Below are 18,919 nucleotides of genomic sequence, written 5' to 3'. Positions count from 1 at the left end.
TGCTTTGAGTAGAATGAGAAAAGGTAAAAATATGTGGAAGGAATATGGTTAGCAGTATGTGGCCAGTACAAAACTGAGGACAGTATCATTTCAATGACACTGTATGTGACACTTTCACAAAAACAGGATCTGCTCTCTGGCTTCTTCACAAGGCAAGAAGAGGATATACACACACAAACACTCATTCCTGAGAGATATTTACGACACCTTGCCAAAGACCACCACTGAAATCATTTCCATTTCACTATGAAATTATAAAATCCAGAATTATGTCAAGAGAAACAAACAGGGAAAAAACCAGGTTAATGTCCTAATACTGTTAGGTATACCTTTAATGTTGAAATTAGTTCCTGCTAAGGAGTAAAGGAAGTATTTTGAAAATTGTTCTGAAATTCTTAGCAAAATGAAAAATCTTCCATTGTAAAATTTGTTGACTTAATTACATCAGTGATAAGTGAAGAAAGATGGTCCATCCTTTCCAGACTCTTAGGAACTAGGCTGTAAACTTGCTCATATTAGGAGCCCTAATGCCTCCATTGTTAGCAGGGAGGGATAACAACAAAATTACTAATTGCATTTATTTCATCGACTTGGAAAGTCTTGTTTTATTGTTGACTTTTTTTTATAATGGGTACTTTTTGATGACATGTGTGCTATATGGTAGTCTCCAAAGTTCACTGAAGAAAGCAATGAACCACTTACAGGGTTTAGAGCAAATCCCACTATAGTGATAAAATCAAGAGTGCTGGAAAAGCATCAATACATTTCTCAACATTAAAGAATGAAATTTTTTTTCTGATTCCTCAGTACTTGATGTCTAGTAGAATCCATGAAAGCAGATTAGTCAAAAAGGTGGTGAAGAATGTCTGACTCCATTTGGGTTGTTTCCATATTACTCAGCAATCAAAAAAGATGAACACATGCAATTTGCAGCAACATGGATGGAGCTAGAAGGGATCATGCTCAGCAAAATAAGTCGGAAAGAAAAAGAAAAATACCGGATGGTCTCACTCATAGCAAGAATTTAGAAAACCTAAATAAGGGCCCAGGAAAAAGACTAATTAATACAAAGTAAAAATCAAAATCAAAAGCAACTATAAACCAGAGACACATGGTGGGGGGGGGGGGCAGGGAGAAGAAGGACTAGGGTCAAAATAAGGGGGGGTGCAATTGTATGGGGAATATAACCAAAATGAACATGCATACATTGTGCAAAAATGAAAAATGATGTAAGAATTATATAAAATAAAATATTAAAAAAAAAAAGAATCTCTGACTCCAGTATGGTGATAATGATTATATCTGAATGGTGCTAAGCATGAACTATTTCTCCTATTTTTTCCTCAGGAGAGATAATTCCATGTTAAAGAACAGGGATGCTGAAACTGAGATGGCATAAATCACTTATCCAAGGCTTCCTAGGTGAAACCCAAAATTTGAATCCAAGGTTATTTGACACCTAAAACCAATACCTGGAACCACTCAGCTTTCTAGCTAATCTCTTCCTAAACCAGTGGTTTCCTTTAGCAAGAGTCTTTCCATTGGCCTGCTTTGCATTTCATTTGAATTCCTGCACTGACTCCAGGGAATAAGTGCTTTTAGGAGCAGAGACCACAAGAAAGTAGATTTTAAAAGAAAATTATTTAACTATTTGATAAGATTATAAGATAGAGAAGAAAATGGTAAGAAATGGTAAATATTTACCTGAACTCAAATACATGGTCTTAATAACCATTGAATTACTAATTCCTCATTGATTTTGTCCCACTTTTACTATATTTGGTGTTTTTGATTGTATTGATTATCCAAATGCTTAATATATTTAAATGTTTTTGAATCTAAGTATTTGAGTATCATTTAACAATCAGCATTTCAAAGATTAGAATTTAGGTTTGTAATATCAAGACCAGCCAAGCCCATCATTTAGGAAAAGATCTACATTATGGTGAAGACTTCATGCTCAACAACAGAATTCTGTTTCCTCTCCATTTCAGGAAGAGTGGATTAATATTGATAAACACTTGTAATACTTAACCTGCAATGTCATAGATTTCCCCCTATAAGAAAGGAAATTATAGTTTTTAGGTTAAATTATAATGTCTCCATTTTTTAATATATCATTTTAATCCTTTGAAAATCTTTTATGTCTACCTAAAGAATATAACTATGTAAAAGTTCAAAACAGAAGTACTAATTTACTGCCTAAAATAATTTTAGGTGCAGTGACTCCATGAAGGAACCCAAATTATATATTCCTAACTTCTTTGCTTGAAACATTAAAATCTCAAAAGGATTATTTGTGTAAATTAAAACAATTCCAACAGATTTATAATTAGATGCCTCTAGTCCTCTACACATCACCCAAGATTCCTGTGCACCACAAACGTACAATAAGCTAGATTTCATGGGTATTGCTTAAAAACTCATTTCATGTGCTGGAGATGTTCTTGGTCTTTCCAATTCTTTCGCAACATTTCACGTGCTCTCTTTTGCCCTACAGTATATATTGGGCCATCCTGTCTCAAATTCTGTTCTGGCAGAGGACAGTGCACTCGACATGGTTGCAAGTAAGCATTTTTAAATATTTCTATTTTTTGGTATATACTTTATATATTGAAGCCACAGTCATGTTAATTTGTCTTCATTTCTTTTTAGATTTTTGAGGTCTTTTGAAGGCCAAAAACTAGGTTATTCCAAATGGAATTTTTTTTAATGATTTCATTGATTACCTTATGTTTAGTGTTAAAACACTGTGTAAAAAAACTTGTAATACCTTTGTTTCCTGTTTCTGTTTCAAAACTGAGTATGCATCTCTGTGCTTTTAAATCAATCACCAACTCCTGCCCAGAAACACTAACTCATTAGATTTATAAAATATTGGCTAGTGTTTTCTTCAATTTGTTATATTCATTTGTAATCCACAACCAGACTACCCTTTTCTATAGTGCATTTCATTTAAAATTAACATTAGACTGGACATTTTTGTAATTCCTGAAGTTGTTCTGAAATCTTATCTTAATTTTTATTTTGAGTTTTTTCCTCCACTTTTTAAAAACTAGGGGAAATATTAACATTACATATTAATAATAATTGCTAATGATGATTAAACAATGTGTCCCAGGAATTACTGAAAAGCTTTGAAAACAAATTATCTGAAATGACAACTGCTTTTATTAATGAAAATAGAAAGTGCTATTTTTAAAAGATTATAATTATAACAGGTTATATAGCATACTTCATTTTTTGTGTACCATATTTCTCTTTGCTTTAACTGGTTTTATTAAGGCAGCCATCTGTGTCACCCATGATGGATGAAAACAGAAATCTGAGTGGCATTGCTATGCTTTGGGGCATCATTGGTTTTTTTGTAGCTACACATTATCCTGATATTCCTTCTGAGGTTCTGCAAAATATTTCAGCAATTGAAACTTTAGTATCTTCTCTATTTCTAACAATGTTTTATGTAATATTCATTTAATTTTTCATCTGTGACTGAGCACTATCTTGGCATTACCTCTTTTTCCAACAATATGTACTTTGTCAAGTTTAGACAAAATTACACAGAAAAAAAAAATCATATTGGGGCCTCCCCGGTGGCGCAGTGGTTGAGCACTGGGTTACGAAGCTGCCCACAGCCTCTGCAGTGCTGGTTCGATCCCCGGCGGCCAGCGAGGGTCCCACATGGCATGCAGACCTCTCCTGCCGCCCGCTGCTCCCCTCAGCAGTGTATTTCGTCAGTCTGCCTGCTCTGCTCTCCACTCTGGCTCTGGTGAATTCTCTCACCCTCCTGCCTTCTGACTGTACCCAGTACTTATATAAATAAATAATCTTTAAAAAAAAAAAGAAATATCTAAAAAAAAAATTCATATTCAAGATGACCTATTTCCTTTAAACATATTCTCGAGTTTTGGGCCTCTCTGGCTTTGTGTTTTCCTCCTTCCCTTGCTCTCTTCTTCATTTCTGTTACTTTCTACCAGGATTCTGGTCTCCTTGAAAGTGTTTTAGATTTTCGAAAATCTAAAAAGAAATGCAAACAAATTTAAAGTATAAGGGTACACTTTTTTACCTATATCCAGTGCTCAAACCTATGTTTCCAAACTGACAACTCACTAACCCACTCCTGTTAGATGAAAGATCATTAGAACCCTTTCTACACAAGTGCCACCTTAACAGTGAGGGCTTTTTTCCTGACATATAGGAAATATATATATATATATATTTAAGGGTGGGTAGATGAAACATTGGAGGACATATTTGAGGCCAAGATTTCTTCATGTCATTCCCAAAGTCATCAATACTTTGCTTTGAAATAAATGCTGCAAAGGTATTTTAAATATGTGCTTGGAATCTTTATCAGCATATATCCCAGCTGAGTAACTTGATTAAAAGTATGCCTTCAGGGCCTCCCCGGTGGCGCAGTGGTTGAGCGCTGGGTTGCGAAGCTGCCCGCGGCCTCTGTGGCACCAGTTTGATCCCGGCTGCTCCCCTGCCACCAGAGGAGGGTCCCACATGGAGCGCAGACCTCTCCTGCCACCCGCTGCTCCCCTCAGCAGTGTACTTCGGTCCTTCTGCCTGCTCTGCTCCCCGCTCTGGCTCTGGTGAATTCTCTCACCTTCCCACGCTTCTGACTGTACCCAGTGCATGTATAAACAAAACAAACAAACAAACAAATAAATAAATAAAAACATGCCTCTATTAAAAAAAAAAAAAGTATGCCTTCAAAACTGTTAAATGTGACTGCCTCCAATGTAAGTCATCCCTGAATGGTAACTTTCCTCACAGTGACTGGTCCTCGGACACATTTAAGACACGCGGGGGGCCTCCCCGGTGGCGCAGCGGTTGAGCGTTGGGTTGCGAAGCTGCCCGCGGCCTCTGCAGCGCCGGTTCAATCCCCGGCTGCTCCCCGGCCACCAGAGGAGGGTCCCACATGGCGCGCAGACCTCTCCTGCCGCCCGCTGCTCCCCTCAGCAGTGTACTTCGGTCCTTCTGCCTGCTCTGCTCCCCGCTCTGGCTCTGGTGAATTCTCTCACCCTCCCTCACTTCTGACTGTACCCAGTGCATGTATAAACAAAACAAACAAACAAACAAATAAATAAAATAAAAAAACATGCCTCTATAAAAAAAAAAAAAGACACACGGAAAATCATTTGCCCTTTCGTGCACTCTGACAATAGTTTATTGGGGGACAGTTATTCCAATTTGTGGCCATGCTAAACCACATTCAGTTTCCCAATATTAAAAATGCACCTTCCTCAGATGATTTTTTAATCCTTTTTTGGAGACTGCTTGGCTATTCAGAGTCTAGGTTAATGAAATAACACATGAAAAAAGAAAACTATTTAAGACTCATTACATGCTCTATAAATGTTGGTTTTCATTTCCACACCCATCCCTAATGCGAAAATAACCCTCAAATACAATAGTATTGTGATATCTTGACATTTTAAGGTCCTACTTCTTTGATAATCTGATGATAGCTATGACTTTCTCTCCCAGGAAATCTGGTACACATAAAATTTGGCATTTCATCTTAGCACATTCATATGCTCTGTGAGGCCAGCATAGATTCGCATTTCTGTACTAGTTCTAAGGAAGTAGCCTTCTGATTTATACCACAATAGCACTTTCTTGATATACTTACTTTATGAAAGACTTGTTTCAGACTCTAGGAAGGTTTGACTGGTTTGATGAAAACCCCCTCACCCCAGCCAAGAAAGGAACTAATTTAACATTATAATGGGTGGCATCAAAAATATAGCGAGAAACAATAATGAATTTGAAACCAATTCCTGATGAGTAAACGTCTTAAAATAAAAGAGGTATCTAATATCCAATTGTTGAGTGAGCCATCTGTGATGAGTATTCTCACTGAGAGAAGACTCAGGGGCTCCAAATGTATTCTGGGCAGCAACATAAATACAACGCACCCTTGAATGGCAGCAGGCAGGTTGTGTGTGGGATTTTTCCCCCCTATTTTTCTTGAAGCACTGCTAATTTGGGATTCCACTGAGAGGCAACACAGTTCTGCTAAGGACATCTATGTAGGTCAAAGGTGTGCACATTCTCTTTGTAAGCCAATCTAAGTTTGGAATAGTTAAAGGGAGATTTATTGTCTAATCTTTTCCAAATATTTTAAATAATTCCGATCACAAACGTGTGTTTTTACATTCTTAGAGATAATTTATTCTAGATACCTTATTGAAATTAACTTACTTACATTGTTTCTTTTATAAACTTAATGGACATCATCATGAGCAAAATCATACAGATATACCTTTAACAAAGATTTTAAGTTGGAAATTGCACAAAAGTACATGCATTTGCAGAAAATTGCTGGCATTGGTTGAAGGGGAGTGTCGAATTGTTTTAATTTGAAGCTTTTTATAGCAGGAACACACAAAGACTATATTCTACAATATTTGCAGTTGCTCTGCTCTTATCAAGACTTCAGATTCAATATTCTCTAAAGACTAATAAGCCTTGCTTGCCTTACTTGCCGTTCAATCAAATCCTGACCTTTGCACATCCTGCTCCCTGAAGTAGGTTCAGGAATCTCTGAAAAGACCAACAGTTTAAGATTTAATTTCATGGTATCTCTTTCAGATGTGACCCTGGATTTTCTGGCCCAGCTTGTGAGATGGCATCCCAGACATTCCCAATGTTTATTTCTGAAAGCTTTGGCAGTTCCAGGCTCTCCTCTTACCATAACTTTTACTCTATCCGTGGTGCTGAAGTAAGCTTTGGCTGTGGTGTCTTGGCCAGTGGTAAGGCCCTGGTTTTCAACAAAGATGGGAGGCGCCAATTAATTACATCTTTTCTTGACAGCTCACAATCCAGGTAAGTAAGGCGTGGTAGAAAGCATGCAAAAACCAGATACTGGTGATTGAATTTAGATCTATTTATTTTTCATTTTTAGTCTCTTTTCTTTTTTGCTGATCTTCCAAATATTAACCAGGGTGAAAGGGAGCTTAGTTTATATTGGGTTAACTTGCCCTTGTTTTTAATAAATTAAAAGGTTCATTGATGACTTTACAATGCTAAAGACTTACTAGATTTTAAAAAATATGAAGTGTTAACATCAAAACTGTGTTCTCAAGCCAAGGGCTAATTACTTATTTATGTAGTTTTATTTATTTGACAGCTTGCAGGGGCTGATTAAATTTACCCTACATCTTCCCTTCCTCCAGTGCCTAATAAATAATGCAGTAAAGGAATGATTGGCATTTTAAGTATGTACACAAATGTATACAAAGATGTATAAACATAGTTATATTTGGATCGCTATATCTGTATATAACATGTGCATTGACCTCATCTTCTGCACTTATTCATATATCTCACAGTGAAATTACTTACATTTTATAAAAAAGGGATGAATGGATGCCTGTAGCTTTTGAGTAGTTCATCAAATTTGTTTGAAATTATTTAAAATCCCATATGAACATTGTGATTAAAAATGTTTATGCACACACTAATCATAGACAATTCATGTCCAGGTTTCTCCAGTTCACATTAAGGCTGGGAAGCAAGTCTGTTCTAAGCACATGCAGAGCCCCTGACCAACCTGGTGAAGGAGTTTTATTGCATTATTCTTATGATAACGGGATAACTTGGAAACTATTGGAACACTATTCATATCTCAATTATCATGAGCCCAGGTATGTTGGAAAAGATTTGGGAAAATGGTTAGAGTGACTTCTCCTTCCTGGAGAAATCATCAATTAAGTGATATACTATTCCAGATATTTTTCTGTAGAAAGGTGGTGAGGACAAAGATGGATGTGTCTTGCAGTGAAAAACTACTAAGTCATATTCCTCTAACCAATGGATCATTTGTCTTCTGACTTCTGATAATTTGAAGAAATTTAACTCATACTTTGAAATGTGTATTTAAGGAAAATATTTTGATGACTAGAAAAGAAAAATAGCTATCATTAATTTTCTTAAATTAAATATAGGATAAACTATTGGATATGATTTAATATAGTACTAAATTGTAAATATCAACAAATATTTGTTAGTGATATAAAATGTATGTTGTCTTATATAAATTAGGTAAAAATTTATAAAATCTGATAACCAATGTTTTTTAAATTTGCATATAATTAAGTAACAAGTACAAAGACATTTTTCTAGAATGTATAGAATCCCTGGCAAAGATAAAATGTGATGATATATTTAAACTCTGTCTGAAGGTCATTTCTGTTTTCTCTTTAGCTTATATATTTCATAATCTATAGTCACAACTATAAGATTTAAGTTTTACTTGAAGCAGGGCCATCCTTCAATGTCAGGAAAGTAGTAATCACCATTAGTTGTACAATTTTGATAGTGTCCAAAGGATCCATTCCCTCCTAGAACACCAGCTCATTGAAATCTTTTAAAATAGCAGAAAAGGAAGGTGGGAACATTAAAACACCATTAAAGGAGGGAATATGTTGCCTTGCATTCACAGCCAAATATAAAGAACTAACACCATTTTTCTTGCTGAAAATACATGTTCATCATGGGCAGATGTGAGAGTGAGGTTGCTCTGATCTCATAGCAAAAAAACGAGGGCATTAATAATAGCTCTTACTTAATTTAAGAATTTGCCTAGGATTTTCACTATATCTAATTATTTGCAAATAGATGAAGACTAGTGCTTTCATAGGAAATGAAGAAGCATGTACTAGAGATAATGTTAGCAGCTATTATGAGTTGTAACTATCATACATTATAAAATTTTAAGAATGCATGAGATGTGTTGAACACTTTTCCTGTAAAGGTAGATATAAGGCTAAAGTCAATTTTTCCTTAGTAAGGGCACATGGATCTTAAGGAAATGTTCCATAGACTTTTCATAATAAACTTTAAAAGAAAATTAAACATAAATCAAGGTGATAATAGTGATGAAAAGGTAAAGAAAATATCACCATCCTAAGTTAACTTAGCCCAAAACACAATTTTTTTCTAACAAGAATAGACAGCTCCAAAATTCAGTACTCAACCTATATCGTGCAATTTAATTAATCTTTGTTGATATGAAAAATAATTACACATTTAATGTGCTGTTGCGAAGGTGTGTTTAATCTTGCCTGCCATTTGACAGCAACATTTTTCTTCTAAGCAGAATCAAGGTGGCTTTTCAGCATTAGGTATGTGCATAGCTTGAAAGATTAAGATCAGAGTGGAGTTTTTTTAAAAAAAGAGAAGTGATAAGAACTCTTTCATTTTCTATATATGCACCTCTATCCGTGGGACTGCCCTGCTACTCTCTCTCTTACTAAAATCAATAAAAGGTGGCAAGGCAGAAGTAGAATTTGATGTATTCTAGATACTAAATTATATTTAATATGATAAATAATACAAACCGTGTAAATACTTCATAAGAGAACTAAATATACCTTGATGCCTTTGGCCATGTGCTAGATTTTCTCCAGTATAAATTGCTGCCTGTAATTGCTGTGAATTCATATTGTTCCTTTCTGCCATGGTTGTTCAAAAACAAATGATTCATAAATTAGGTATACTCGTTGGCTAGCCATATTGTTCCTAGCCAGTTTCTAATAATTTAGTGCCTATGATTCACTCAGTAAATAAAAGAGCCCTATCTGCATGTTATTTAATTTTTTTTCTTTCTTTTAATTTAAATTTTATTTTTATATTCCCCATACAATTACAACCCCCTTATTTTGACCCCAATCCCTCCTTTCCCCGCCCCCCATCCCCCATAGAGTGTCTGTGGTTCATAGTTGTTTGTTGATTTTGATATTTTCTTTCTTATAGTTATTCTTTTTCCTGGTCCCTTATTTAAGTTTTCTAGACTCCTGCTATGAGTGAGACCATCCGGTATTTTTCTTATTCTTTCTGGCTTATTTCACTGAGCATGATCCCTTATAGCTCCATCCATGTTGCTGCAAATTGCATGTGTTTATCTTTTTTGAATGCTGAGTAATATTCCATGGTGTATATGTACCACATCTTCTTGATCCAGTCATCTATTTTGGGGCATTTGGGTTGTTTCCAAAGCTTAGCTATTGTAAATAGAGCTGCTATAAACATAGGGGTGCAGGTGCTCTTTGGAATTGATGTTTCTGTGTCCTTTGGGTAAATACCTAGTAGTGGAATTGCTGGATCATATGGAAGCTCTATGTTTAGTAGGTCAAGGAATCTCCACACAGCTCTCCATAGTGGTTGGACCAGTTTGCACTCCCACCAACAGTGCAGGAGAGTTCCTTTTTCTCCACACCCTCGCCAACATTTGTTGTTGCTAGTTTTTTTAATATGTGCCATTCTCACTGGTGTAAGATGGTATCTCACTGTATGTTATTTAAAATTTAAAACCTGTTAATGTATCTAAGTTTGTCTTTCATTCAAACTGACTGAACTGGTATTTTTATTAATGCAAAACTTTATATCACTAGTGGGACTAAAATTATTCTAGATTTTTCTTTTTTTTTTTACTCTTTTTTTTAATTTATTTTTTAATAATAAATTTTATTTTTATATTCCCCATAAAATTGCAGCCCCCTCATTCTGACCCCAATCCCTCCCCTCCCGCCCCTCACCCCCAAGAAGTGTCTCTGGTTCATAGTTTTTTGTTGATTTTGATTTTCACTTTCTTATAGTTATTCATTTTCCTGGTCCCTTATTTAAGTTTTCTAGATTCCTGCTATGAGTGAGACCATCCGGTATTTTTCTTTTTCTTTTTGGCTTATTTTGCTGAGCATGATCCCTTCCAGCACCATCCATGTTGCTGCAAATTGCATGTGTTTATCTTTTTTGAATGCTGAGTAATATTCCATGGTGTATATGTACCACATCTTCTTGATCCAGTCATCTATTTTGGGGCATTTGGGCTGTTTCCAAAGCTTAGCTATTATAAATAGTGCTGCTATAAACATAGGGGTGCAGGTGTTCTTTGGAATGGATGTTTCTGTGTCCTTTGGGTAAAGACCTAGGAGTGGAATTGCTGGATCATGTGGAAGCTCTATGTTTAGTAGGTCCAGAAATCTCCACACAGCTCTCCATAGTGGTTGGACAGTTTGCACTCCCACCAACAATGCAGAAGAGTTCCTTTTTCTCCACACCCTCGCCAACATTTGTTGTTGCTAGTTTTTTTAATATGTGCCATTCTCACTGGTGTAAGATGGTATCTCATGGTAGTTTTTTTTTTTTTTTTTTTTTAAATATTAAATTTTATTTTATATTCCCCCATACAATTGCAAACGCCCCATTCTGACCCCAATCCTTCCCCTCCGCCCCCCACCCCCCAAAAAGTGTCTCTGGTTCATAGTTTTTTGTTGATTTTGATTTTCACTTTCTTATATTCATTTTCCTGGTCCCTTATTTAAGTTTTCTAGATTCCTGCTATGAGTGAGACCATCCGGTATTTTTTTTTTCTTTTTGGCTTATTTCGCTGAGCATGATCCCTTCCAGTGCCATCCATGTTGCTGCAAATTGCATGTGTTTATCTTTTTTGAATGCTGAGTAATATTCCATGGTATATATGTACCACATCTTCTTGATCCAGTCATCTATTTTTGGGCATTTGGGTTGTTTCCAAAGCTTAGCTATTGTAAACAGTGCTGCTATAAACATAGGAGTGCAGGTGCTCTTTGGAATTGATGTTTCTGTGTCCTTTGGGTAAATACCTAGGAGTGGAATTGCTGGATCATATGGAAGCTCTATGTTTAGTAGGTCCAGAAATCTCCACACAGCTCTCCATAGTGGTTGGACCAGTTTGCACTCCCACCAACAGTGCAGAAGAGTTCCTTTTTCTCCACACCCTCGCCAACATTTGTTGTTGCTAGTTTTTTAATATGTGCCATTCTCACTGGTGTGAGATGGTATCTCATGGTAGTTTTGATTTGCATTTCCCTGATTACAAGTGATGTTGAACATTTTTTCATATGTCTGTTGGCCATTTGCATTTCCTCTTCAGAGAAGTTTCTTTTTAGCTCTTCTGCCCATTTTTGACAGGATTATTTTCTTTGTTGTTGCTGAGTCTCATCAGCTCTTTGCAGATTTTTGTGATCAGTCCTTTATCATTAGTGTTGGGTGCAAAAATGTTCTCCCAGTTGGTGGGGTTTCTCTTTGTTTTTTGTTATTGTCTCTTTTGCTGTGCAGAAGCTCTTTAATTTGATGTAGTCCCAGCTGTTTATCTTTCTCTTCACTATCACTGCTTTGGGTGATGTGTCTGTAAAGATGTCTTTGATGTGCAAATCCCGTAGTGTTTCGCCTATATTTCCTTCTATGTATTTTATGGTTTCAGGTCTTATGTCTAGTTCTTTAATCCATTTTGAGTTGATTTTTGTGTATGGTGTGAGGTAGTGGTCAAGCTTCATTCTTTTGCATGTAGCGACCCAGTTTTCCCAGCACCATTTATTGAACAAACTTTCTTTGCTCCAATGCATAGTCTTTGCTCCTTTGTCAAAGATTAGTTGACCATAAATCTGTGGGTTTATTTCTGGATTTTCTATTCGATTCCATTGGTCTGTATGTCTGTTCTTGTTCCAATACCATGCGGTTTTGATGATTATGGCTTTGTAGTATAGTTTGAAGTCTGGGAGTGTGATGCCTCCATTTCCTTCTTTTTTTTTCAGTAGAGCTTTGGCTATTCGGGGTTTTTGGTGATTCCATATGAATTTCATCAATAATTGTTCTATTTCTTTGAAGAATGCCATTGAGATTTTGATTGGAATAGCATGGAATCTGTATATTGCTTTTGGTAGGATGGCCATTTTAATAATGTTTATTCTTCCAATCCATGAGCAGGGGATGTCTTTCCATTTCTTTGTGTCTTCTTCTATTTCTTTTAACAGTGTTTTATAGTTTTCTTTGTATAGGTCCTTTACCTCTTTTGTTAGATTTATTCCCAAATATTTGATTTTTTTTGTTTCGATAATAAAAGGGGTGGTTTTTTTTATTTCTTCTTCTTCAGATTTATTGTTTGTGTATAGGAAGGCTACTGACTTTTGCGTGTTGATTTTGTATCCTGCCACTTTACTGAATTGATTGATGAGTTGAATTAGTTTTTCTGTGGAGATTTTGGGGTTCTCTATGTATATTATCATATCATCTGCAAATAGTGATAGTTTGACTTCTTCTTTTCCTATTTGGATTCCTTGGATGTCTTTCTCTTGTCTTATTGCTCTGGCTAGGACTTCCAGTATTATATTGAAAAGCAGTGGTGAGAGTGGACATCCTTGTCTTGTTCCAGATCTTAATGGAATTGCTTTCAGCTTTTCACCATTGAGAATGATACTGGCTGTTGGCTTGTCATAGATGGCCTTTATGATGTTGAGGTATGTTCCTTGTATCCCAAGAATTTCAAGGGCTTTTATCATGAATGGGTGTTGCACTTTGTCGAAAGCTTTCTCAGCATCTATTGATATTATCATATGGTTTTTATATTTCTTTTTGTTGATGTGTTGGATAACGTTGATTGATTTTCGGATGTTAAACCATCCTTGTGCCCCTGGAATGAATCCAACTTGGTCGTGGTGAATTATCTTATGGATACATTGTTGGATTCTGATAGCTAAAATTTTATTGAGGATTTTTGCATCAGTGTTCATTAGGGAGATTGGCCTGTAGTATTCCTTTTTTGTGTAGTCCTTGTTCGGTTTTGGTATTAGTGTAATGTTGGCTTCATAGAACGTGTTTGGTATTGTCCCTTCCTTCTCAATTTTTTGAAAGAGTTTGTGAAGGATAGGCACTAATTCATCTCTGAATGTTTGGTAGAATTCATTTGGAAATCCATCAGGTCCTGGGCTTTTGTTTTTGGGGAGGTTTTTGATTACCATTTCAATTTCGTGAATTGTAATTGGTCTGTTTAGGTGTTCTATTTCTTCTTTATCTAGCTTTGGGTGATTGTAGAGTTGTAGGAATTTGTCCATCTCCTCTAGATTGTTGAACTTGTTTCCATACAACTGTTCATAGTAGTTACTGATTATTCTTTTTATTTCTGCTTGTCTGTTGTGATTTCTCCTCTTTCATTTGTGATCCTGTTTATTTGTGCTTTCTCCCTTTTTTCCTTTGTGAGCCTGGCTAGGGGTTTGTCTATTTTATTTATTTTTTCAAAGAACCAGCTCTTGGTTTCATTGATCTTTTGGATTGTTTTTTTAGTTTCAATTTCATTTATTTCTGCTTTGGTTTTTATTATTTCTTTTCTTCTACTGGTTTTGGGGGTTTTTTTCTTGTTCTTTTTCTAGATCTTTGAGCTTCGAGATTAGGTTGTTTCTTTGAGTTCTTTCTTGTTTCTTGATGTGAGCTTCTATTGCTATATATTTTCCTCTTATTACTGCCTTTGCTGCATCCCATACATTTAGGATATTGGTGTCCTCCTTGTCATTCAATTCAAAGAATTTTTTAATTTCTTCTTTGATCTCCTCATTAGTCCAGTGGTCTTCCAGTAGTGTGGTTTTTAATCTCCATGAGGTAGGAAAGTTCCTTGCCATCTTTTTATGGTTTATTTCTAGTTTGATGCCTTCATGGTCAGAAAAGATGGTTGGTATGAATTCAATCTTGGTGTATCTGTTGATGTTTGTCTTGTGCCCCAGTATGTGATCGATTCTGGAGAATGATCCGTGTGCGCTTGAGAAAAATTTGTACTCCGTTTTTTTGGGGTTTAGTGTTCTATAGATGTCTGTTAAGCCCAAATGCTCTAGGTCCTTATTTAGAGCTTGAGTTTCTTTATTTATTTTTTGTCTTGTTGATCTATCCATTGTTGATAGTGGTGTGTTGAAGTCTCCCACTACGTATGTGTTTTCTCTGATGTCTGTTTTCAGAGAGGACAACAGTTGTCTGATATATTTTGGTGCTCCTTCGTTTGGTGAGTATATGTTAATGAGTGTTATTTCTTCTTGAAGTATTGTCCCCTTGATCATAATGTAGTGACCATTGGGGTCTCTTTTTATTTTTTTGAGTTTGAAGTCTGTTTTATCTGATATAAGTATAGCTGTTCCTGCTTTCTTTTTTGGTCCATTTGCTTGTAGAAGTTTTCCATCCTTTAACTTTGAGCCTATTTTTATCTTTTGTAGCTAAATGTGTTTCCTGGAGACAGCAAAAGGTTGGGTTTTGTTTCTTAATCCAGGCTGCAACTCTGTGTCTTTTTATTGAAGAGTTTAGTCCATTTACATTTAGAGTTAATATTGATATGTTAGCATTTGTATTTGCCATTGTGTTTGTCTTTCCTTTTTTTTTATTTATTTATTCTTTTAATAACTTTTTTTTTTTTTGGCCTTCTTTTGTTGTTATTCGTCCCTCTGAGGTTCTGGCTTTAGGATTCCTTGTAGTATTTTTTGGAGTGGGGGTTTAGTCGTAATGAAATTCCAGAGTTTCTCTTTGTCTGGGAAGGTCCTTATTCTTTCTTCATAGAGGAAGGAGAGCGTTTGCTTTTCAAGCGCGCCAAGTGCGCCGCTTTTCCACGCAAGCTTACCGGCCGGCCCGGGGCTGTGTGCAGGTCTCCAGAGTCTCTTTGTTCTCTAATGGCGCCGGGAGCCGTTCGCTCACTGCCGCGGCGAATCCTGCAGGGTTCTCCACAGCTCCCGTTCACGGGGTGTGGTGGCTACAATAGTTCCTTTCCACTCACAGTCCCGCTTGTTGCGTAGTTTGTTCTTGTTGGTCGTTTTAGTTTGTTTTTTTCCTCCTCTCTGTTGGTCGGAGAGTGCCGACTCTGTGGGTGGGGTAGGGGAGCAGGGTTCTGCGCTTTCCTCCCTTCTGGTCCTCTTTTATGGCCACTTTCTTCTTCGGGTAGTTTGCTGGAGTTGTCCGTTTATCTTCCGTGTCCCAGTTCTCACTGGGACCTGCCGCTTTTCTTCCCTATTAACTTTTTTTTAATGCGAGATCTTACTCGCAGCGTCTCCTCGCCACCATGTTGCTCCACCCCTCTATTCTAGATTTTTCTTAATGATAGGACTTGTTATTCTAAAATTGTGTTGTCCGATCTTAGTTTAGTTTTTTTTAATTGCATTTGATTACAATAAATTATGAACTCTACCTAGTAAAGGAAGATTGAGAAAATTGGCTTAAATGCCTGAGTCATTTTTTTATTAAAATATATTCTATCTTTTTGTTTTTTTAAATTGAGGCAACATTGGTTTACATCATTGACTATGTCTTAGAGATATAGGATCTCCCCTTTCAGGTATTGTTACTACACCACACCCACCACCAAAGCACCCATAGTCCTTTGCTCTCCCTCCCCACTTAGTTCTTGCCCCTCTTCCTCGCCTCTCCCTCAGTTCTATAATCAGATTTCTGGAGTTTATTGTTAGTTTGGCTTTATCTGGCTCATGAAAAAATGTTCATCCTTGAGTTTTATCTGGAAATGCTCTGATCAAAAGATTTTATAGCTATTCTAACACAGCCACAGTAATATGCATAGAGTAATGAAAGCAGAAACTCTTCTCTCCCCCAAAGATATGATGCAGAGGTCAAGGGCACATGCTCTGGAGCCATACTGCCTTGGTCCAGGTTCTGACATTGTCACTTAAAAGTGGATTAACTTTGGGCCTCCCTGGTGGCGCAAGTGGTTAAGCACAGCACTATGATGTAATCCACAGCCTCTGTAGCACGAGTTTGATCCGCAGCTGGCCAGGAAGCAACCCACAGGCGCAGCAGCTCCCCTCAGCAGTGTATTTCAGTCAATCTGCCTTTTCTGTTCCCCACTCTGTTTCTGGTAGAAACACCCTGCATATCCGGCCTGTACCCCAGCTCTTGTATGCATAAATAAATAAATCTTTTTTAAAAAAGTGGATTAACCTTAAAGGGAATATTTAATCTCTGTGTGCCTCTGTATACAAATACCTATCTTGGTGTGCTGCTATTATATAAATCATTCATGCAGCAAGAATTTGTTGAGTTCTTTTTATGTACCAGGTATTGTTCTAGATGCTAAGATATGCAACCAAAAAAAAAAAAAGTCTCTGACTTTGCCATAAAGATGTTATTATCCCAACTTCACAGATAAAGCTGCTAAGAGACATAGACATTAAGTACCTTCCCCGGTTGCAAAATCATTAACCATTAGGTGTCAGTGGGGGCTTTCACTCAGCAGTCTAACTATAGACCCAACAGTCTCAATGTCTTTGCTAAGGAAAATATTGATCACTTCATTTCAATTAATAAATTCAATTATCACTGTATCTACACTATTTTTCTTTAAAGATGCCTGAGAAATTCTCCTTTTTAGTTATTATTTTTTAATTATATTTTCTTCAGGGAGAATAACTGCTTTTAAATTATTAATGTATGGAAAATTATAATTTTATGATATCATGCTAATCAAGTTTAATTATTAAGTTAATGCACATTTTCATTATTGAGCCAGTTTAAATATAGTGGATTAAAAATAAATATTTAGGAAAATTGAAGTGAATAGTGATAAATACTATATTTTATTATTTTTCTCTAATAAGCCCACTTTAGCAAAAATAGTCATCAGATTATGGAAAATATAAAAACTCTCTCTTTTTGGCCTAAGAAATATCTTAGAGAGGGGATCAAAGGAAGGAAAGGGCCCAGGGACTATGGTGGAGGATTGTGAGTGTTTGGCAATGGGTATAGTGCTGTAACATACATCTGAAGAGGTGTGAACCTATATCTGCAAATCATATACAGTATTGTAAGCATTGTTACCACAATAAATATATACAAATTAATTTAATTAAGTTAAACCACAGGGACATATAAAAGGTAACTGTTAACTAATATGAGTTTTTTTATAAGTTATGAAATAAGTTTCATAACTTATGTTCTGTATGTACATTATTTATATAAAGCTTATGTTGTAATTTGGAATGTTCTATCCTAACTGTAATGGAAACCACTGAACTTTAACAGAAACCACAGAAATAAATTACGTGCTTTCAGGGGAAAAAGGAAATGTATTAAAATTTATATTTCTTTTTCTGAATATTGATTTCTATAATTTAAAAGGTATAATTTCTTACATTGCAACAAAAATCCTACCAGTTTTTTACCATTTTGTATGGTTAATGGTGATATATTATTCTATGCCATAATTTTATTTACAGATTATTTAAAGAGAAAATAGATATTATTTTTAATAATTTTCATTGTGTAAAAAATTACATTCCATAATATAATTGAAAGTATCTTCACAAATAAACCAGAAGGAAAAAGAAAAATGTCGGATGGTTTCACTTATAACAGGAATATAAGGGGAACCAAATAAGACATCAGTGTAAAAAAAATAATAATAATAACAGTACAAAACACAACAAAGCAAAAACAGACAATTATAAACCAGAGACATACTGCAGGGGAGGAGGAGAGAGAGGGGTGAGAGGGATGGAGGGAGGAGCACAGGGGACTGTGGTAATGGAGCATGGGTGCCTTGGGGAAGAAGATTCTATAAGGACTCAATCTGAGGGTGTGGGGGGAAGAAAATATGGTCTAAAAAATGTAAAAAATGATAAATGTTAAAAGAAAAAAATGAAAAAAGAAAAAAAAGAAAGTATCTTCACAAACAACTAAAGATAAATGTTACACATACATCTCTTTTTCAATAAATTCAGCCTTAGGCATTAAAGTTTTTAAATAATTTATTTCTAAGATATTCAGTTAGTTACTAATCTTTGGGAGTTTTTCCTTGCACACTAGGAAAATGACTCAGTCCCTTCAGTGTGCATTTACTACAAACACCTCTCCTAATGTTTAATTGTACCTTAATGGAGACAAATGTTTCATTTGCCATTTGCTTCACATTTCACTTTAAGTATGCTAGTGAGTAGTGTGGTACTATGATTTATGGAGCTTTCAAACAGATGTCACTGCAGTGGCAATTAATGTATGATTCTTGCTGCTGTGTACAGTAATTGCTCCTGGAAATTAGATATTATTCTTAATTTTCTTCACCATTTGTCAGAAATAAGTTTGTTATCATCACCACCATGACACAGCAAGTGAC

General features: G+C 35.9%; 1 protein-coding gene across 1 annotated transcript in view; it reads left to right on the top strand.

The window, feature by feature from the left end:
* Positions 1–18,919, top strand: part of RELN (reelin) — a 436,933-nt gene that overhangs the window by 277,585 nt on the left and 140,429 nt on the right. The window contains exons 17-19 of the mRNA XM_037511284.2: positions 2,501–2,567; positions 6,604–6,837; positions 7,497–7,658. Of these exons, the coding sequence (XP_037367181.1) occupies positions 2,501–2,567; positions 6,604–6,837; positions 7,497–7,658 (463 nt within the window). The remainder of the gene's footprint in view (positions 1–2,500; positions 2,568–6,603; positions 6,838–7,496; positions 7,659–18,919) is intronic.

The sequence above is a fragment of the Talpa occidentalis genome, unplaced genomic scaffold (assembly GCF_014898055.3).
Source record: "Talpa occidentalis isolate TD23 unplaced genomic scaffold, MPIMG_talOcc4v2.1, whole genome shotgun sequence".
NCBI lineage: Eukaryota > Metazoa > Chordata > Mammalia > Eulipotyphla > Talpidae > Talpa > Talpa occidentalis.
Note: the sequence above shows the minus strand (reverse complement) of the source record. Positions and strands in the feature narration are given on the sequence as shown.